Below are 22,314 nucleotides of genomic sequence, written 5' to 3' on the forward strand. Positions count from 1 at the left end.
AGAACCAGTTAGTCTGATTAGACTAACCAGTAGTCACCCATCTGGTCACTGTTCCCAAAAAAAAAAAAAAAAAGAGACTGTTTCTGCTAGAAATTTTCACCTGCTTGTCAGACTTTTACTGTCAGAAAAGCAGCAGAAAAACAGAGAAAGCAGAGAAAACAGAGAAAGTAGATCTGTCAGAAAAGCAGCAGAAAAACAGAGAAAGCAGAGAAAACAGAGAAAGTAGATCTCTACTGTCAGAAAACAGCAGAAAAACAGAGGAATCAGAGATTTGCAGAAAAAGAGTATGCATGCCTTTGAGCAGTAAAAAGAGGGAAAAACAGATGCCTTTTGAAGCCATCTGTAGCAGCCAGAATAGGGCAATATAGTTGTTGATGCTTTGGCAACTGTGTGGGTATATGCCTTGAACTGACAGCCAGTACTGGCATAGATTGTGAATGCAAAACACCTCTTGTTGAGGTACTTTTTCTGTTGGAAAAGCAAAGGTAGTGTGCATCAGTTACCCGCACTGTGTGAGAAATCTGCAGATCTCAGAATATGGATCAATCACCTATCCAGTGGGATTCACAAGATAGGGATGTACATCCAGGACAGAGAAATGTGCCGCAAACTCAAAAAGAATTTGAACAGATGGTACGCACTCGTATACAAGAGCTGGAAAATCTCAAAAGGGATCCCAGGGCTCAGTATTTGTTTCCAGCAAAAGCTATGCCTAATCCAGTATATGACGTGCCAATGCCAGAGGCACACTCTCGTGTACAGTCTGAGAGAGAGAGATCTCATAGATCTCATAGGAGACGGTCCCATAGTAAAAAGAGATCGAGGCATCATCACCGATCTCCTAGTCCATCACCGTCTACCTCGAGTTCGACTTCTGTGTCTTCTTCTTCCTTATCAGATAAACCATTCAGGAAAAGAAGGAAACACGAGAAGTCTAGGAAGAGAAAGTCTTCCAAAGCGACCAGGGAATTTAAAGAGGGAGGAAAATCTGTCAAGTTTATGACCTACAATGGACAGTATGGTCATACAGACAAAGCATTGCAGTTTATCAGACAGTTTGATGCTGCATTCCGTACAGAGAAATTTTCAGAATCCTCCAAGTTAAGAATGGTCAGTCTACATTTAACAGCAACGGCTAGTGCATGGTGGAGTGCACTGACCACAGATGGGTCAGCCCCAAGGAAGTGGAAGGGCTTCAAGAAAGCCTTCTACCAGCAGTTCATGCCTAAACAGTTTAGAGACCATGTTCTTCAAGATTGGGACAGCTTGCACATGGATGCAGGAGATACAGTGGATGGGTACAACCAAAAGTTCTGGGATGCTTATTTGCAGGTTGCACCGTTCAAAAAGATCTCCAAAGGCACCCAGATGAGGAAGTACAGAGCAGGTCTCACTCCAAGAATTCAGGCAGTAGTGAATGCTTTGGGGGCAAAGAATATTCAAGATCTTATGCATTCAGCTTCAGTAGCGAGTCTTGTGCCGCTACAAGATCCATCTACAGTGCCATCCTTGCATGCAGGACGTGCTGATAAAAAGAAAACTGATCTTACAAAATCAGAAAAGAAAGAGTACCCCAAGGCTGAAAAGAAAGGGTTTCAGCCTCAGAAGCCGAGGGGTACTCAGTTTTCAAAGACTTATAAGGGCAAATCTCTATTCACCCCTGAACAGATAGCGGAATTCCGTAGAGATGGGAAATGCTTCAGGTGCAGTAAAGAGGGGCATGTGGCTGCCCAGTGCCCAGAAAAGCCTTCAACATCGAAGGGAAAAGAGGCAGAGAAGCCACGAGGACCGCAAAAGCCAATGGCAGGGGGAATTCCTGATATACTGGGTCATGCTTTGAACCCAGAAGAACGAGAATTACTGCTATCATGGGGCAAAGTTAGAGACCAACAAGCGCTAATTTTATTTGATCCAGGGGCTACTTATAATTTTATGTCAGAGGATCTAGCCCTGAGGCTTGGGATAAAGACGGAAGAGTGAGGCAGGGCTTTGGATGCCGATCAAATGTTTTGTGGGAATCCTGTGCCAGTTACTCCCTTGACAGGGAAGCTCCGTCTTCATGTTCAGAATTATGTGGATCAGGAAGACTTCTTCATTTCTCCACTGAAACATTATGATGTAGTTTTGGGGATGCCTTGGTTTCACCGCAAGGCAGTGAAGTTGACTCTTCTTGAAAGAGCGCTGGAGTTTGTGCATAGAGGGAAAAATCAGCGTTTAATTGCCAGGAATAAAGGGGACACTATCCCCATTGTATCTGATGTTTCATGCAATTAAGCAATAAAGTCTGCAATTTCTGCGTACATGGTTTTTGTAAAAGAAAAAGAGAATGATATACATGCTGAAATGAATGATGCAGACAAAGATAAGTTCCAGTTTCTTGTAAACTTTAAAGATTGCTTTTCTGATGTTTTGCCAGGGGAATTACCCCCAGAGAGACCAGAAGATCATCAGATAGAGTTAATGCCTGGTAGTGAGCCACCAAACAGACCCCCTTATAGGGTCAGTGCGACTCAGAGAGAGGAGATTATGGCTCAGGTACAGGACTTGCTGTCTAAAGGGTTGATTCAGCCCAGCTCGTCTCCTTTTTGTTCTTCTGTACTATTAGTACAGAAGAAAGATGGTTCATTCCGTATGTGCGTCGATTATCGCGCACTGAACAAAATGACCATCAAGAATAGATTCCCTATTCTGCGTATTGATGATGTCCTAGATCAGTTAAATGGAGCTTCAGTTTTCAGCAGGATAGACTTAAAGAGTGGCTACCACCAAGTGAGGATACAGCCTCAGGATGTGCATAAGACAGCATTCCGCACAACATTCGGGTTGTATGAATACTTAGTGATGCCTTTTGGGTTGACAAATGCTCCAGCCACATTCAATAGAATGATGGATCGCATCTTCCGGAAGTACAGGCATTTTACCGGTACTTTCTTTGATGATATCTTAGTTTTTTCTAAGACAGAGGAAGAGCACAGAGAACATCTTGCAATAGTGTTTCAAGAGCTGAGAAATCATCAGCTCTATGCAAACAGCAAGAAAAGTGAATTCTTCCTGGAAGAAATCCACTATCTGGGGCATATAATATCCAAGAATGGGATACAAATGGATCCAGCGAAGATCCGTGCCATTCAGGAATGGCCAGAGCTGAAAACTGTGCATGAAGTTCGAAGCTTTTTAGGGTTGTGTTCTTACTACAGAAGGTTTATCAGACATTTTGCTGATATCGCAGCTCCATTACATGACCTCACTAAGAAAAATGCAGCCTTCACATGGGGATTATCACAGAAGAAAGCATTCAATACACTCAAGGAAAAGTTGACTACAGAGCCTATTCTGGTAGTTCCGGATCTGTATCAGTCTTTTGATGTGGATTGCGATGCTTGTGGAGAATGTATTGGGGCTGCATTGCATCAGAATGGTCATGTAGTAGCCTATGAAAGCAGGCGACTTCGGAATGCGAAAAGATATTTAGGAATCTATGAGAAAGAGTTATTGGCTGTAATTCATGCCATCCATACATGGAAACATTATCTTTTGGGTGCAGATTTTACTGTCAAAACAGATCACCAAAGTCTGAAATACTTTTTGACTCAGACCAAGCTTTCAGAGAAGCATATGAAATGGGCAAACATGCTGTCAATGTATCATTTTCAGATTGTCCATACTCCAGGAATTCGGAACAGAGTGGCAGATGCCTTGTCCCGAAGACCCCAGGTCAATAATGTAACTATTGCTTATCATCAGGACCTGGAAGGCATGAGGGAACAATATGCTCATGATTCTGATTTTGGTGAAATTTTACAGCAGATGCAAGAAGGGCAATCCACCAGTCACTATTCCCTGAAAGATGGGTATTTAATGAAAGATGATTGCCTATGCATCACCCAGGAGATGAGGAAAAAGATTTTGGGGGAATGCCATGCACCTCCCTATGCTGGACATAGAGGAATTACAGCAACTCTAGCCCTAGAGAGGTATTTCTTTTGGCCAGGAATGCGGAAAGATATACATCAGTTTGTTACTGAATGCCTTACGTGTCAGAAAATAAAGTACGATAGACGGAAGGCACCTGGCCTACTTATGCCTCTTCCCGTGCCTCAGGCACCATGGGAAAGCATTACAATGGATTTTATTTTTGATTTGCCGAGATCAAAGTCAGGGAATGATGGGATTTGGACTATCATTGATAGATTCAGCAAGCAAGCTCATTTCCTTCCGGTTCGCAAAACCATAAAGGCAGATCATATGGCTAAGCTCTTCATGGCACAAATCTTTAAACATCATGGTATGCCTAAGTCCATTGTTAGTGATCGAGACCCCAGAATGACCAGTCTATTCTGGAGAGCTTTATTTGATAACATGGGGACGAATCTGAATTTTTCTTCTTCTTTCCATCCCCAGACAGATGGTCAAAATGAAGTAGCAAATTCTACAATTTTGGATATGCTGAAATGCTACGTGGGTGACCAAAGTTCAGACTGGGAAAAGTACCTACCGTTAGTAGAGTTTGCTTACAATAATACAGTACATAGCTCTACAGGGAAAGCCCCTTTTGAAGTCATATATGGGAAGGTGATTTTGCCACCTATATTAAAGACTAAAGATGAAATATTTGCAGCTGATCAGTTTGTCAGAGACCTCCAGACAGCTTACAGCCAAGTCCGGACAGCAACTGAAAGGTCTCAAGAGAAACATAAAAGAGCTGCAGATAAGCATAGGAGACAGTTAGATCTCAAGGAAGGGGACTGGGTACTTCTAAGGTTTGAAAAAGCTAGGCTCCGTAAGTTTAAAGGCAAACAGAAAGTGTATGCAAAATTATCTCCCAGATACTATGGCCCTTTCAGGATTACAGAAAGAATAAATGAGGTTGCATACAGATTAGCATTGCCAGAGCATTGGAGGATTCACAATGCATTCCATGTGAGTCTTCTAAAGAAATTTCAAGGACCAGAGCCTAGAGAACCAGTATCAGAAGATCCACCAGAAGTGGATGAGCTGGAGGAAGTCCTTCAGCCAGAGCAAATTGTGTACCATACTGTACGTAAAGGCCCTGAGGATAAGGAATTTTACAGGTATCTTGTAAAATTCAAGAATTATACGGCATTAGATGCCAAGTGGATGGACGAAGACATGTTATCCGATCATCCACAGCTTTTGGGTGTTTACAAGGAAGCTTTTCAGTTGAGGTCAACTGAATAGAAGCCGAGGGGATGTCACCACAATGTAAATATCCTAAGTCAAAGTACAGTTGACCATTTATTTGATCATAATTAAAGAGTTTTATATGTGTTAATTACGGTCAAAGAGTTATTTTAATGGTCGAAGGATTGACTATGGTCAAAGATACTTGACTCCAGTCAAGTAAACCTGACTGCGGTCAGAGAGTGTTGACTTCGATCAACAAGACTTGGCATGCGCCAAGAGGGTTAACCCCGGTTAACCAAGATGTGCCAACTTCGGTTGGAGAGACTTGGCTATAATTAAGACGCCTTGACCTTTGGTCAAAGCTTTTTAATTATAATCAAGAGTGTTGACCCCGGTCAACCAGAGAAAAATATATATTTTTATTTGTATATATATATATATTTGTTTAGATGTGCACATGTGTTCAGTGGGGACGCCCACCGTGACTAGGATTAGTCCACAGTGTGTTATTTGCATGCAAAGCGCTAACAATTAATGGGTACCATGGTGGTGCGCTTTAATTAATTGTTGCAGGTACTAGGAAGGATTATTTCTCCTAAGCGAAATGGGAGCCTGACAAGTAGCTAGGAGGCGGTTCGTGTGACCGAGAGCTTTGAAGACACCCAGGGGGTGGGAGACTCCTGTTGCTCCTGTCTGGCGGAGTGTTGGGTTTTGGCCTGTTGACTCTGTCTGCTCTATAGGGGTGGGGGGGGAGGGGCTCAACCTTGGCCGCGGGAGCAATCTCTGGCTAGGCCCATCTATCTGCAATGAAGACACTAGCCTGGCAACCCAGAAATCTCCACTCGCTGGCGAAGTGCGCCCCCTTCGAGGGTCTCTAGTAGGATCAACTCTGGGAAGGACTCTAGGCTCTTAACCACCAATCTAATCCTGGGAGCTTCGTCATCTGCTACCACTGAAGCGGCTGAATCTGACGAAGACTCGAGCACGGTGCCAAATGCCCAACCAATGGAGCAGAGGATGGCTCGATACCCCTTTGGAAGCCTTGGGAAGCATAGGCACCTTTGTCCTCTGCAGGTCCTGCCCTGGATCAAGCCCTTTTGATCCATACCTCCAGCTCCATACCTGCTATCCCAAGCCTCCATACAGCTCCGTACTGTTGCTAGCCTCAGATCCTCTTGTCCTAGGTCTCCCTCCCCCATGCTCTCCTCATTTGGGTGCTTACAGATGGGGAGGCGACCTTTCCAACAGGGCCAGCATATGTGAAGGCTAGTGCCCCCCAGGCAGCCCTTACATAGGGCCTGGCCTGGCAGTAGGGCAGCCGAGTGCTGGTAGGCTAGCAGCCGACTTCTTGTCAGCTTGCCTGGCTCCCCTGCCACCACTGACCTATATATAGGGCTTCCCCCTCCTTCCTCTGGCATCGAGTTCCCTCTTCCTTTGGGTGTTCCCCCTTGCTATATACACAGTTTCCTTTGCCTCTGACCAGTGTCTATTCTCTCTTTCTCTATTCTGCATGCTTCCGTGCATTTCATCACTCTCACATATATGGGCTCTGTATGGGGTCGGCTGAGCTGGCAGTCTGCGAAGTCAGCAAGCTGTTTGGCCAGCTTCAGCCAGCAAGGAGGGAGGGGCAGACCACCCCATAGAGATCCTCCTCCCTGCTGGGAGAGGAAGGTAACTTCTAATCAGTCAGAGGTGCCATTTGTCAACTTGCTTTTAGTGTGCTTTAGAAAGCTCCTGTTAGTGATCTATATATTGCAACACGGCGCTCCGCACACTGATCCCAGACTTTGGTGAGGCGGAAATGTTGAAAGGGTCTAGAAGATAAAGATTCGGAGCCACCTGGTTGCAAGAATGCGTGGTGCTGAAGTAGAGGCTGACAGGTGGGCAGAAGGAAGGCTGCCACGTGAGCAGCAGAGGCTGCGGCACATGAGAGAAGATGTGGAGATTGGCTGCAAGAGATGGAAGCTGTGGATTTGCGGCATGTGCTAGATCAGTGCAGTCAGTGGATGTGAATCCCACAGACCTAGTCAGCCATTTTTGAGACTGAAACACCCGTGAATCTTGGCCTGGAACAGACCAGCCCATTACCTATATAAGGACCCATTGGGGGCTTACCAAGGTCCAAAACCCTTACAGGAAGGCCACTGAAGCTCACGGGAGCAGAAGGTCTTCAGGAGAGTAGGACAAAGTTAAGAACAGAAAAGGAGTCCTCCACGGAGCATCCATAGACAGCCCTTTGCTGCAACTGACAGGATCTATGGGGATGCATCAACTTCGGTATTGTTTTGAGTAATACACTGAGTTACTTTAACTGTTCTACCGCTGTCTAGTCCAGATCTGAGTGTTTGTGAGTTGACGCTTGTGCACACATAATTTAGAGCTTGAAACCACATCCGTGTCCTCTTTAGTTCTAGATTCAACCATTAGGCATAAGTATTGCACGTCCCCCCGTTGCACCGCCTACGTTGTGTAAGAGGCATCGCTAGGTACCAAGGTGTTAGGGTACAAGCCTAGACCCTCTAAAGATGGAAGTAGGCAACTGGGTGAGCGAACATCTAGTGAAGATCAAAGCGTTAAAAGGATCAACTAGAAGTTGGTGGTCAACAGTATGTTAGAAAAGATAGAGTGGTGGAGGTTCCTTGATACAGCCAATGCTCCCCGCAGCAGATACCTAGATGAATCCAGGAACATTCCCAAACTCATCCTCTAAGAACACAACATAGTGCAGTTTCAAATCTCACGATAGTCACTCGTAAGATTGAAAACCATAAACTCCATCATGCATTGCAGGGACTAGCTACTATGACAACCCCACGGACGTCATCAGCACCCAACAATGGGTGTAGACCATAGTATGAAAATACGCTCTCACACATACAAATCCACACACCCACACATACTTGAGCATCCTTTTATACCAAGTCTTCGTACTGAGTTTCTGTCGGCACTCCGGAGGTGAAGGGCAGACTCAGCCAATACGCTCTCACACATACAAATCCACACACCCACACATACTTGAGCATCCTTTTATATAAAGTCTTCGTACTGAGTTTCTGTCGGCACTCCGGAGGTGAAGGGCAGACTCAGCCATGATGAAGGCTAGCACTAAAGGAGAAGGCTCCCCGCAGCAGCAGCTAACCAAAGAGATACTACCCAGGCATCAATTTCAAATCCAACTGTTTCTGTGATGTGTACCAGTGTAGAGAGAGATAGAGGTACAGACAATAAATGAACAGTGCTGCAGAGAGAGAAACTGTAATATATTCTCGTCCAAGAATGGACCAAATCATATACAAAAGATGGGCACAGTGTACCACCCTCTATCAGCACAGTACTGACTAGATGTCAACCTTCTGATAACTAAAACTTTTATCTATGAGCACAGTAAAAATTTTCCCCTGCCTCATCGTGGCACCCTCAAAACACTCAGCCTATGTTGCGCTCGTATAGCTTGTGTGGGCCTCGTAACAGTACCCTGCAACACCCCCTCCTGCTGCACCCCTGGACTCCTAAGGCAGTGTTTGCTCCCGTGATCCTTGACCTCTGTGCTGCTGTGTTGACAGCCAATGGTAAGGCAAAAGTCGATCTTGATTCCCTCTTCCCTTGCTGCTGTGTGGGCATCCAATCATGAAGACCTCTTGCTGCTGTTCTGCACCTCCCTTGCTGCAGTACCACTGCAGCCCAAACTGAGGCACAAGAACCCTGCACAATGGAATGTGGGATGCCCCCATTGGGGCCCTTTCCATAGGGCTGTAGCCCTCAAAAGTAGGCTGTCTTTCCTACAGACTGGGCCGACCCAGTCTGTAGATTTCCTTTAGCCAATCGACACTGGGCCCAAATCAGCCGCCAGACTGCCGCGTGGCAGTTCTGCTCCAGACTTATACTTTTCTACACTGCCCCAACCACTGAATCTGTTCCAACTTGTTCCAGGAAGCTCCAGCCTGCTGCGTGGTTCTGCTCCTCTGTCTGCAGACTCTTCCAACCTGCAGACCACCTCCGACCTGAATCTCTCTCTTCTGCACAGATACGCTCCGTACAGCCCTGCTGTCCTCTGCTGCAGGACCTGCTGTATAGTTCCGACCTGTCCCTGCCATGTAGCAGTCGCACACTGGCCCCAGCCTTTTCTTACTGTACATGCTGCCCACATGGCAGCCTTACATTCTTTGGCAGATGTGCCCTTGTAGCAGACTCTCACTCTCTGCCCATGTGGCATCTAACCTTTGCGTACCTCATTTAGGGGCTTACAGAGGGGGAAGGTGACCTAATAAACTCTAAGGCGCCCTCACACCGACCCATCGTCTTGGAAGACTAGGCTGTTCACGGGGACAGCAAGAGGATGGTTGCACCAAGAGTGCTCAGGATCACTGGCAGGTTCGTAACTCCGGGATTGTACCTGTGTCACCGTGCTCCCAAGGTCTGTTTCACCCTGTCTGCACCAAATCAAGCATTTCAAACTCTTTCTTTCCCCTTCTTTTATGGGCTAATTTAGTCTGCTTTCCATAGAGACAATGCTCACAAAATTCAAAATCAGAGAAACTCAAATGCGGTACATAACCCAAACGGCATAAGAGTTTCATTCCATTCTGGCTCATGTGCCCCAACCTGCAATGCCACAAAGAAGTGCTTGGCTGCTCGGTTATTGCAACAACATGATCAAATACCCCTGATACATGTAAGGGATACAAAGTCCCACACTTGGCACCCCTGGCCAAAAGCATAGAGCCCTTTTGAATTTTCCAACTTTGAAAGCCAAAAGTGGTGTGAAAACCAGCATCATCTAGCTGACCCACTGAAATAAGACTCTTGGTCAGCTTAGGCACATGTCTCACATGTTTCAAAACAAATACAGACCCATTTGCAAAAGAAAACTTTATGTCACCTGCTCCCACTATGTCACATGCATAGTCATTTCCAAGATGCACACAACCTGTCTTTCCACTGTCATAAGTGGAGAACCATTCCCTATGGGGAGTAACATGGAATAAAGCACCAGAATCCAAAATCCAATCCTGGGAATATGCATCATCTGAAGTGGTAAGCAACTCTATAGATAAACTAGACATGAAGAGAACATCATTGTCGCTATCATGTGTGACTGCATTGATCTCCTCGATCTTCACTTTTCCTTTGTCCTCCCTTGGACTCTCTTCCTTTTGATTTGCACCCCGATTTGCATTCTTTTTCTTATCCTTTTGCTCTCTTTTCAGCTTGTAGCAATCCTTTTTCATATGGCCCTTCTTGCCACAATGGTAACACTCAATGTTCCGTGCCCTGGATTTGCTACGAGACTTCCCTCTTTCTTGGGACTTCCCCCTAAACTGTGATCTGCCCCTTTGCACATTTAAGGCTGCATCCTACTTGTTGCCATCTATAGACTTCCGTCTAATCTCCTCGGCCAACAAACTATCCACAACATCATCAAATTTCAGTAGTCCACCAGGTGCAGAGTTACTGACAGCTGTACGGAAGGTATCCCATGAGGATGGCAATGAACATAAGAGAAATATTGCCCTAGTCTCCGCATCAAAATTCATCTTTTGAGCCTGAAGCTGGCTGAAAATAATATTGAATTCATTCAAGTGAGAAGCAATGAGACCCCTTCCTTCATCTACAGCTCAAACAACCTCTTCATGAGGTAAACTTTATTAGAGGCAGTTTCCTTCTCATAAGTGGCACACAGTTTTTTCCACAAATCTTCCGTAGTCTGGTCATTTACTACTGTGAAATAAAGTGACTCTGCAAGATGAAGTCTAATAGTAGACTTTGCTAATGCATCCAACTCTTTCCAATCATCCTCAGACATATCCGCAAGCTTAGCTTCAATACCTGCCAAGGGTTTAATCTGCTTCTTTTGAATAAGCACATCCCTTATTTGTTCTTTCCACAAAAAAAAGTTTGTCCCATCAAACTTTTTAATGCTGAAAAACTCCTTTTCAGACATGGAAGAGGATGCCATGATGCGAATAAAGCAAAATCCCAAATGCTAGTGCCTGCAAGAGAGAATCACACCAAATACCAGGTGCACCCAAATGTGTATGCCACAATAGAGTGAAATATCACCAAAACTCAAAGCTCAAAGCATCAAAAGATGCATCTGACTCATGTGCATATACTATGCATTCATATGAGCAAATCTGGCCCAAAAGAAAATGCCAATAAGTGCCAAATGACTCAAGCATAAACACCGTCCACTGGCATATGCATCAATAATATCTCATCTAAGAGAGCATAGCACTATCAGTGCATCACTAACAATGTGTCAAAGCTACCTGAGCAATGAGACTCCATGGCTTACCTCACAGATCTCCCAGCCAAGTGTGTCTCCAGAAAACCTGACCATGAGCTCCAATTGAGCTCTTAAGCAAGTATTGTTTTGGCTTGAGCACACTCCTTCCTCCTGCAGATGTCCCCGTCTCCAACACAAAGGCTTCAACAAGTTCACGTCCACCTTCCAGTAACCTTCTTTTAGGCTTTCAAGAAGCACCACGACTTCCCCTTTTGCCTTCCATAAAGGCATTCACCTTCCAATCTCTCATTACCTGAGAAACATAAAGGCATACCAGTAGATCCACTGCTTGTTTGCTTACTTTGAGGCACTCACAGCTTCCCTATATAATCCTATAATGCTCTCTTCAATGTCCCAGCTTCCATCTAATCTGAATCCTGAAGTCCTTTTAAAGAGACTTCCCTCATGCCAATGCTATTGCACTCTGAACAGTCTGAACACTTGTCACAGGGACGTGAATTTGTTAACCGTGACTACCTTTGGCTTTTGCTTCGGGGTGCTCCCTCTAGGCTATACAGGTTGTAACAGACACCCAGCCACAGAGGGTGTGCCTAGAAAGGTGCTAGAGGGACAGTGTATTGCAGTTCTTATGCCTTGAGGCTGTTGGAGCATTTTCTGGGACTTGTGGAATGCATTGCCACTTTCAGCGGGGCACAGCCAGTGTGGAATGCCTTAGCTTTGCCTTGACAGTTGGGTTCTGATGACACCTGGGAATTGGATGCATTCTGATGCCAAGTATTGGCTTGGGCAGTGGACTGCTAGTGTAGCAGAGTGCAAGGGTGAGCCCTTGACGTAACTGCACAATTGTCATTGCCTGAAGAATTAAATAAATACCAGAAATGGCGCCAAAGTGATTGGGGCCAATCGGTATTCTTGGTGTTTGGTTTCTGAGCAGGGGCACTCTAGCCTCCCTTTCAGTGTTTTCAAAGTTGTTTCTAATTGGAATTTAACTAATGTGGCTGTGAATGAAGTGTATGCTAAGTTACAGTTTACTGCCCTTTAGATTCCTTAAGGCCGGTTTCAGCACTCCCTCCTGTCCATCATCTCCACAAAGATTATTGACTCCTCTCCGAACCATCTTTCAATATCAGACATACTTCACCTCAGCAACACTCGAAGTTGTCACCAAGAAAAGCTCCTCATTGATTACCACATTTGCTGTCACTTTCGACTCTTCTGATTTCTGACCAGATGACTCCTGCTGATCAGTTCTTCCTGCAGTCCTTCACAGAGTATCCTGGCTAGTCACAGTAGAAGCACTTCTTTTGGTCATTTCTGTACTCCTTGTCACCATCAGAAGCGTCATCATCATCCTCACACTTGTCATTCTTCTTGGGCTTGCCATATTCGGGCATGTCCTTCCCTGTGCCTTTGATCTTGTCTTTGACATTGAAAGGCGGATTCGTCATATTTCTTCTCCAAAGCTTCCTCTTGCAGAAGCGAAGGCACTTACTTCTCAAAAGTCGCCGGTGCCAACCACTGCCCCGCAATCATGGTTGTAACAAACCCTTTGTAGCTCCTAGGAAGCATGCCAAGCAGAAGCCTAGCCATCCTTGGCGAATTTGTCTTTCTAACACCTACAGAGAGTTGATCCCTCACCAACTTCATCTTGGTGATGGGCTTTGGAACTGAGCCTTCCTCATCCATCTGCATACGATACAGCTTTGTCTGGTTGGAAGTTGCCTGACATCTAGCTCGGGGGTGATCTTCTAAGATCTACAGTTGGGTAGTCACTAGCCGACACCATGTGTGTCCCTATGTTTGTCTACTGATGTTGCACTATGCTTGCAGGTATGCACAGAGATAGACGAGATCCTAGAACGCCAGCTTGGGAATTATTTCATGGGTGGTGGTCAGCTAGCATGGTGCACCCAAGGTGTGATATTTGCAGGGCCTAACTAAGTGACGATGATACTCCAACATGCACTGTGGAGTTGGAATACCGTTCCCGATTGTATTGTGGAAAGCAGAGCTTGGTAGCAAGGGACTCATCCAATAAATCCTCTGAGCTAGCACCATCAAACAAGGTAGTGACTTGCGCACTTCTGCCACCAAGTGAAGGCTTCACCTGTCAAGTGCTGGAAGCCAGCAGCCTGCACCTGCTCCTGTCTACCCTGTGCCTGTCTGCATGCTTCCATAAAGCCTGTACGGCTGCTGTACGGAATACTGTCCTGCTGCTGCTGACTTTACAGTAGGGCTGTCCCTGCCTGCTGTGGGCTGCAGAGGGCCCGGGGCAGCCAGGCCATGGGCGGCAGATGCACATGACAGCCAAGCTGTCCATTCCACTATTTCATCTGAGTCTCAATGTAATTGCATATTACACCAATGTTCACTGTTGAGCATCCAGGCTTGCACTTCAAGCCACGTCGAAGTGCACAATTTGCACTAGCTGCTTCAAAAATCTAGCGCGTTGACAATAAGACACTCCGTGCTTGCAACACTCAGCCACACCTCAGCCATAATTGTAGCTGCACACTTGCACAAGCTCTAATGACTGATACTGCTGTAATATCATGACAAACTCTCTCTCTCTCTCTCTGTGCAACAGCTGTCGTCATTCCAAGCTCACTCTCATGGAGGCTGCTCACTACCCAGCCATCAACAAACATCCTGAGCCTCGCTACTAGAGGCTTCCAGAAGCACAAGCTGCCACCCCCGAGACCAGTGGTCAATACACGGCTGTAATTCCACTTATGACAACTAGCATGCTCACGACACTAGACTCGTACTAAATGTACCAACTGTCCTACCAAGGCACTGCTAGTCTTTTGGGCCACTTCATTGTCTAGCCTCCTAGCTTCCTAACCCAAGGCAACTTTAGGGGTAATCCTACTCCACATTGCAAGTGTTGCTAACACATGGGCAGTATGATAGGCTGGTATCTAGACAGCCCTACTGGCTGCCATATGGGCAGGGCTGTCAAATGCCATGTGGGCAGCAAGGGGCTCAGCCACATGGGCTGGATGGTAAAGTTTGGCACTGGAGAGAACCCAAACAAAGGAGCTGAATATGGGGGCTTTATAGGCCATATCCTTGCCGGCCACATGAGCAGGTTGGTCAACATCTGGGCCAGCCAGTCAGCCCTGCATGGGATTAGCTGAGCTGGCAGTTCAGCCTGCTCAGCAAGCTGGTGGACCAGCTTCGGTTGTGGACCAACCTCCACAACCCCTATAAGTAGGGCCATAGGCCCTCATTCTCACCAATCTACTGAGGGGAGAGAGAGAGAGAGAGAGAGAGAGAGAGAGAGAGACACACACACACACACAACCAATTCAAGACTTGGATCTAGTCATTCTTTTACATATTTAAATTGATGAATTCTTATTTCATGCAAGTAATAATTTTTAAAAACCTCACACATGTTCAGTAAGTTTGCATCCAAGAAGAAAGAAAGCTTGGATGCAGGACAAACCAAAAAAGTAATCTCTGTACTCACAAATTCTTTTCTAGATTAAGTTTCTATGTCTTCATTAAAAACATGTAGTTAAGGAAGGCTGAATGTTAAACTTAGTTCAAAGGTCAATGAATTCAAGGCAAAATTTTTAATCGTAGCACATATAGACACTAAGCTGGCATTATTCTTCTGTAGACAGATAGAAACTTATAAATGAAGCTTAGGCAAGTAAATGCCCAGAATAAAAGGTACTTTCCTTGACGATAATGGTGTCAATGTTGACATAGTATCAAAGTATCAGGTGATGTGTTTTCAATAAAATTAAACAAATCCTAAGACTGATCACAAATCTACCACATTCTTGAGAAATAGCCACAAGAATATGTTGGCCACATTGTCAACCCCATCTAGAATTATAATGAAACCCAAGCATGGTCTTCTTTATACTAGCAAAAAGACCAAGTACTAAGCACTTTTCTAGGGTACTCACAATGTTCAATGATATTCTTGTGCTATTAGTGAGGTAAGAAGTCAAGGCCGCTGCGTTCCCAGTTGAAAGGGACATAAGGAACTATGAAGGCTTCGAGCGGGGCATCTCCTGTCAAATCATCGAATCTCTCAACCTCAAAGGCATGATTAGTCGTCAACTCTCCATACTTGGCTGCTAGTGCTTGCAGAGGGAGGAGGATATCTATTATCATGAGCTTGAATAGGTGAGCATGTGGAAAGGTGCTTGAAATCACAGGCAACCATCCTTCTTTTGAAAGAGAATAAAGCCAATAGCTGCTCGTTGCAACACAATCACATGTCTTCTCCTCAGTTTTTATGGTCTATTCAAGTTTTTCACTGCCAGCAAAAATACTAGAGGTGAGTATGCACAGAGGTGGTCACCAGGTGCTCCCTATGCTTGTTGGCATGCATAACCTACACAACATGGCCACTCATGTATTGATAACCCAGAAAATTTTTCATGCAAGCAGTCACACATCTACACATACACTAACATACTGAGTTCCTCTGACTTCCTTTAGGCAAGTACTCACATACCAATCAAACGTTATTCACAGAACAGCCCCATGCCACGATAATGTAGGGATTAACACCTGTACATGAAATCACTGTTCATGTTACCAACCCATGCATATGTACATAAAATCATGTTTGTTCATTTTCTTTTTCCAAAGGCAAAAACAAGTCTGTATTAGTGCCTCAAAATGGAGAAAAACGGGGTACAACTTTCAGACCATGGGCAAAATGTGGATAACCACATGGCAGAAGAGAGGCTTGGCAGCAAGGCAAGATCAGATTGGAAGGTGAAGCAGCTTACAGAACACAATTTTGAAGAATGTGTCAGTGCTAACAATCAGGTTTCCATATTCATTTATGATTCACATAAATAGAAGAATTCCCCGTGCAAGAAGCCATAAACTTGAAACTTTAATCAACAAAAACTGTAGCACTTAGAAAGCCTTCAATCTTCTTCTTCTTGTGGAACAAGCATCTTTCGCATTTCACATACTATGTACTGTTCTTTGGTCTCATAGGCCATTTAGGTCTTCTGAACACATTGATAACCTCTTCTCCCCCAACCTTTAACCCCCCTTTCTTCCCCCCCCTGGGCCTACCCTGTTGCTGTGATACAGAAACCACCTGACCTGTGACAGCGGGCTGATCTGCTTCAACCTCAGATGTATGGTTTCCAGGCTTGGAAGGCAGTCCTGGTGCATTTCTAATTGACTGCCCGACACCATTCCTCCCCTTGTGGAAACTATTCAGCTGTGGGCCTGCTGAAGCAATGCTGGAGTGTGGTGGATCCGGCAGTTCATTTTTTTCGGCTTGTAATGCAGGTACAATTTGGCTTCCTCCTCTATCAGAGCCCTTATGAGAAGCCTCTTTTGAAATGTTCTCACTTAAGTTCTTCTGTCTCCATGAAGCATGAGATCGGCTAGCACCATGCTTTCTCTGCTGATGAGTAATCTCCTTCAGATGCTCCTCCAAAACTTGCCTGTTCACCTGGCTGGGCCTAGCCTCCTGCTCCTTCTCCAACTCCTTCTCTTGCCTGATCGTCTGCACCCTAGGCTGCTGCTCCTTCTCTTGCCTGATCGTCTGAACCCTAGGCTGTTGCTCCTTCTCTTGCCTCATCGTCTGCACCCTAGGCTGTTGCTCCTTCTCTTGCCTGTTTGCCTCATTGGCCCTGCGCTCTTGCTGAGGTACAGACACCTCCTCACCTGTAACAGACGAATGACCTTTTTCAACCTCAGGCAGGTGATTTCGGTGCTTGGAAGGAAGTCCTGATGCAGTTCTAATCTCCTTCAGATGCTCCTTGTCCAAACCTTGCCTATTCACCTGGCTGGGCCTACCCTGTTGCTCCTTTTCCAACTGCTTCTCATGCCTGATCGTCTGCACCCTGGGCTGTTGCTCCTTCTCTTGCCTGTTCGTCTGACTAGACCTGCCCTGTTGCTGGAGTACAGACACCACCTCACCTGTGCCAGTCGGCTGACCTCTGTCAACCTCAGGCGGATGATTTAGGTGCTTGGAAGGCAGTCCTGACACAGATTTAATGGACTGTCCTACACCGTTCCTCCCTTTGTGGTGATTATTCAGCTGTGCACCTGAAGCAATGCTAATATGTAAAGAATCTGGAAGCTCTTTTTTTTCCACGTGTACCACACTTACAGACTGGCTTCCTCCTCTCTCTGCAATCTCCTTATGAGAATCCTCTTTTGCACTGTTCTCAGCTGAGTTTTTCTGTCTCCACGAAGCATGGGAACGGCCAGATTTCATACCCTCACATGATTTATTTTGCATACCAAACTTGGTATCAATAGAGACAATAGACCCTGTGCCTGATTCAGATCCCGTGGCGGCTGCAGTTGCCAAAGTCCGAACAGGCGCCCACACCATGCCTTCATTTGCATTTTGCTTATCCGTGGCACGGGAATCCTGCACAGCCCGGTCTCTATTGGGACGTTTTATTGCATGTGATTTTCGCTGAGTCTTCTTAGTCTGTCCATCATCTGAATATGTTGTCAAACCCAAGTCTGCATAGTCGTCTTCATTGAAACTTCCAAAGGAGATGTCCTTTCCTAGATCCTGTAACATGACACCATGAATAGAGACCTGAAGTGATTTATTTTCTGCTGAAGAAGCTACGCTTTCAGTTACCCCTTCAGTGGACAATGTACCAGTCAAGGTGTCTAGTACAGGTGGTGGGCTAGGGACCTTTGTACCGCTTCCATCCCCTAATTCAGTCTTGGGAGCTGCCTCCACATCACCAACTTTTTCTTTAGTTCGTCTATTCAACTCTTCAAGCTTCACAAGGGCCTTTGCCTTCTGCTCCTTTATCCTCTCTTCCTCCTCTCTTTGCCTCTGCTTGGCTCTCTGAGCTGCGGTCTCCCTAAGCTTTGCACGCTGCCCTTCATAATCATAAGAATCAACGAGTTGGACATTGTCTTGGTCAACCTTCTCAGGGTTGTTCTCCACCTTTGTAGGGATTGAAGGGTGGGAGCTACCATGCTTGGTGTTTCTCAGCATGTCGGAATGAACATCGCTACGATTTTCAGCAACATCAAGCTTAGCAAGAGGCCTGGCCTTCTGCTCCTTCGTCTTCTCTTCCTCCTCTCTTTGCCTCTGCTTGACCCGCTGATCCGCAGTCTCCCTAAGCTTTGCAGGCTGACCTTCATTATCACAAGAATCAAGGAGCTGGAGATTGTCCCGTTCACCTTTCTCAGGCTTGTTGTCCACCTTTGTAGGAAAGGAACTGTGCAAGCCACCATGATTGGCCTTTCTCAATATGTCAAAATGAACTCCCTCTTTGGAATTTCCAGAGACATCATACTTTGTTACAGCCTTGGCTTTCTGCTCCTTTATCCTGTCTTCCTCTTCTCTTTGCCGCTGCTTGTTAGCCCGCGGAGCTGCAGTCTCCCTGAGCTTTGCACGCTGCCCTTCATTATCACAAGACTCAAAAAGCTGGAGATTGTCTTGTTCGCCCTTCTCAGATTTGTTTTCCAACTTTGTAGGAAATGAGCTGTGGAAGCTACCATGGTTGGCCTTTCTCAGAATGTCAAAATGAACTCCATCTTTAGCTTTTTCAGTGACGTCAACCTTAGCAACAGCCTTGGCCTTCTGCTCCTTTATCCTGTCTTCCTCCTCTCTTTGTCGTTGCCTGGCTCGCTGATCTGGAGGCTCCCTTAGCTTTGGACGCTGCCCTTCATGATCGCCAGAATCAAAAAACTGGAGATTGTCTTGTTCACCCTTCTCAGGCTTGTTTTCCACCTTTGAAGTAAATGAGCTGTGGAAATTACCGTGGTTGGTGTTTCTCAGTATGTCAAAATGCGAATTTTCAGTGACGTCAAGCTTAGCAAGAGTCTTAGCCTTCTGTTCCTTTATCCTCTCTTCATCCTCTCTTTGCCACTGCTTGGATCGCTGATCTGCAGTCTCCCTAAGCTTGTCATGCTGCCCTTCATAATCGGAAGAATCGAAGAGCTGAAAATTGTCTTGTTCACCCTTTTCAGGGTGTTTTTCCACCTTTGTAGGAAATGAACTGTGGAAGCTACCATGATTGGTGTTTCTCAGCATATCAAAATGAACTCCATCTCTAGAATTTTCGGAGACCCACCCACCCCTGTGCTTTCCAAACTCCTGCCCAGCTCCACGATAACCATCCCTCTCGTAGCCCAGAAGATCCTTTCGATCATCAGCGAATGTAGCATTAATGCCAGGTGGTCGAGGTCCACCTCCTAATGTACTATGGCTGGGCCTGACAAATTGCTCAGGAGGCCCTGGGTGAGTATGATAGCCTCCATAGATTGCAGGCCTGCCAAAGTGCTCTGAAGGCCCTGGGTGAGGAGGTGGAGGAGGAGGATAATTTCCATACATCCCAGGATTGCCAACCATGCCTAACATCATCATTTCTCTATCCTCCATGCTTCTAAAACGCGGTGGTGCTCCGGGAGAGCCATAATATCCACCGTGGTGCAACGGACCAGGATAAATTACAGGAGCCATTGGAGGAACATGACTACCTCTTGGAGGTACTGGCTGCCGCATAAGAGGAGGATAATTACTGTAACCATCTTCAGCATGAACATGGCCCCCAGGGGCAAGATTAGGTCTCACATACCCGCCCCCTGGGTAAACTGTCAAAGGACGCCTTTCTAAAGTTCCGTCCGCTGACGTTGGCCTACTTGATGATGTTGTGTATTGCTGCACGGCGAAATTCTGGTAAGGACTTGGAACTGACGAACGCCACCTTTCTTTATCCAACACATTTCCATCTGCGGAGGCAGGGCGACCTGAAGACGTGGAATTTTGTTGAGGCCGAAGATCTGGATTCTTCTCAGATCCTAGGGTTGGAAAATCTACGGGAGTCAGATTGAATCGGCTAGGTTGCAGTTGCTCCTCTGACTTTGCAGCAACACCGCCCCAAGCTCCGCCACTACTCACAGGAGCAGAAGAAGGCCGTGGACCGCTCCCTGCAGATGAGGGCCGACTAGGGCTCTCAGCCAAGCCCCGTGGCTCGTTACCTGAAACCGATCCCGTTTGCATTTTTACAGCACTGCTCCATGGCGCAGAGCTCACGGGCGGTGACGATGAGGGACCCGCATTTCCCCACGGACTGCCACCAGTAGGAGGAGAGCGGCCCGCACTGCCCCAGCTCAAGGTCCCGCGCGGCACAATCTCTACATTCGGATCCAACCCGCGATGCTCCAGCCGCTGGCTAGGCAGGTTAATAGGCTTGGGAACGGCAGGGATCTTCCCCAAGACAGTCATTCCGCGGCGGGCAGGGCCGGTACGTCGCTCTGCGATCGACATGGGGAGAAGATGGCCAAAAATCGAGAGGGGAGAGGGGGAGGGAGCGACAAGCGGGAGAGGCGAGAGGGAAACCGGAAGGCATGAATGTGGGGGATGGAAAAACTGCGAGGGAGGAAGCAGAGATGGAAGGATGGGGAGGGTTGGGGAAGAGATCGATGAGGGCAAGGCAACGAAGGAGGATGATAAGCAGCAGCAAAACCTAAAATTGAAGAAACAAATGGAACACCACCTTGGAGACCAAGACGATGAAGAAGAAGAAGAGGACCAGCATCACCACCATCATATCAGCATGGTTTTCTATTATTAATAATCTCTCCATTGCTAGTTTGCTAACCGGTGCACTTCACTCAACAATTGAAAAATTAAAAGCATTCTGTTTTGTTTGATGACTCCGCTCTCTCTCCCTCACATGATTCACTTAACCATCTCCCTCCCGATCATGAAGGGGGCAGGGGAAGATCCAGAGGTTTGGCCAAGCATGCATGGGTCCGTCACCGTCCTCGTGTCTCCTCCACTCTCTACGAAGCAAGGAGTCCACACTCGACGTGGCGCCAAATACATAATGTGGGGGGAAAGAGTTCTCCATGAGTTGTCTAGTGGTGGCTGAGTGCGCCTCACACACAAAAAACCGACACTCGAAACCATGATCACAAGGAGCAAAACCTAAAATTGAAGAAAGAGATAGTGGAGAAGAAGAATAGGCCCAGCATCACCATCATATCATAGTTGTTCATAATCCCTCCAATACGAGTGCAAAGGGATGCACTCCACAGAATAATCGAGCCCTTATCAATCTTGCCTACCTTGTGTGGGTTGTGCCACATGTCATGCAAAGGGAAGCTTTGTTCTCTCTCCTTGCCATGTGGCATTTTCTCCTTGCACCGCTTCATTTCTCAAGGGTACTCTTCATGCCTCCCCATTTGGAGTTGTCTTCACACCTTTTCGTTGCTCAATCTACTACCTACACAGAGGATTACCTTGATGCCAACCCATCCGTTTGCGTTATCGTGCTCAAAGGTTCCGAAAAGAACTTCTACTTGGGCAGGGACTCCTCTCGCCATCCACTCCTCTGCCCACACTTCCTTCTCTATTCCCTCTCATCCCGCCCTCCCTCTCTCTCCTCCCTTCTTCACGTTGGCAGCACCCCTGCTTCCCCCTCTTTGGCCTCCCCTCCATTCTTCTCACCTTTCCTCTATCCTTCACGCCCTGTTTGCGTCCCCTCAGAACAAGGTTCAAGCAAGTGCTATCCATCTTCACCACACCCAGTTTGTGAACCTGTGATTTTGGTTTTAGAAATTAGAGCCATTCTATGTATCTTTCATGAATTCTAGCATCTTGCATTGATTGATGTTGCTGAGGGTAAGATGAAAATCGAGATGATTGATTCGTTGAGCAATGTGTCAATTTTTCATATCCGTGAATTTACTCAACATTCTTCTACTACAGTCATGAAGTCCTTTTCGGAAGCTTGTATTTTCTATGCCGTCAAATACTTTCGAAAGGTTGAATTTATGCAAGAAACGTGTTTCTATGTGACCTCTTTACGCAAATCCCTTCAAAACGTCACAAGGTTCTTCCACTTTAGTCATGTATGAATTTTCAAGTTTTGAGCTCTTTCATACAATTGTAGTGATCACTGACATTCGATTCTTCTCACGTTAAGTATTCACGAATT

The 22,314-nt window shown here is 46.2% G+C and overlaps 1 protein-coding gene across 1 annotated transcript; it reads right to left on the reverse strand.

The window, feature by feature from the left end:
- Window positions 1–16,343: 16,343 nt before the first annotated feature.
- On the reverse strand, window positions 16,344–20,903 carry LOC147899059 (uncharacterized). The gene has a single exon (XM_087378196.1). It carries the CDS (start codon window positions 20,637–20,639, stop codon window positions 16,344–16,346), a length of 4,296 nt encoding a protein of 1,431 aa, XP_087234322.1. The 5' UTR covers window positions 20,640–20,903.
- Window positions 20,904–22,314: the final 1,411 nt, after the last annotated feature.

The sequence above is a fragment of the Dipteris shenzhenensis genome, chromosome 8, assembly GCF_047967505.1.
Source record: "Dipteris shenzhenensis isolate YYH24624 ecotype China chromosome 8, Dip_SZ_1.0, whole genome shotgun sequence".
NCBI classification, from domain to species: domain Eukaryota; kingdom Viridiplantae; phylum Streptophyta; class Polypodiopsida; order Gleicheniales; family Dipteridaceae; genus Dipteris; species Dipteris shenzhenensis.

Coding starts and splice junctions, on each gene's coding strand:
- LOC147899059 (XM_087378196.1), bottom strand. CDS start 20,639: ATGTCGATCGCAGAGCGACGTACCGGCCCTGCCCGCCGCGGAATGACT.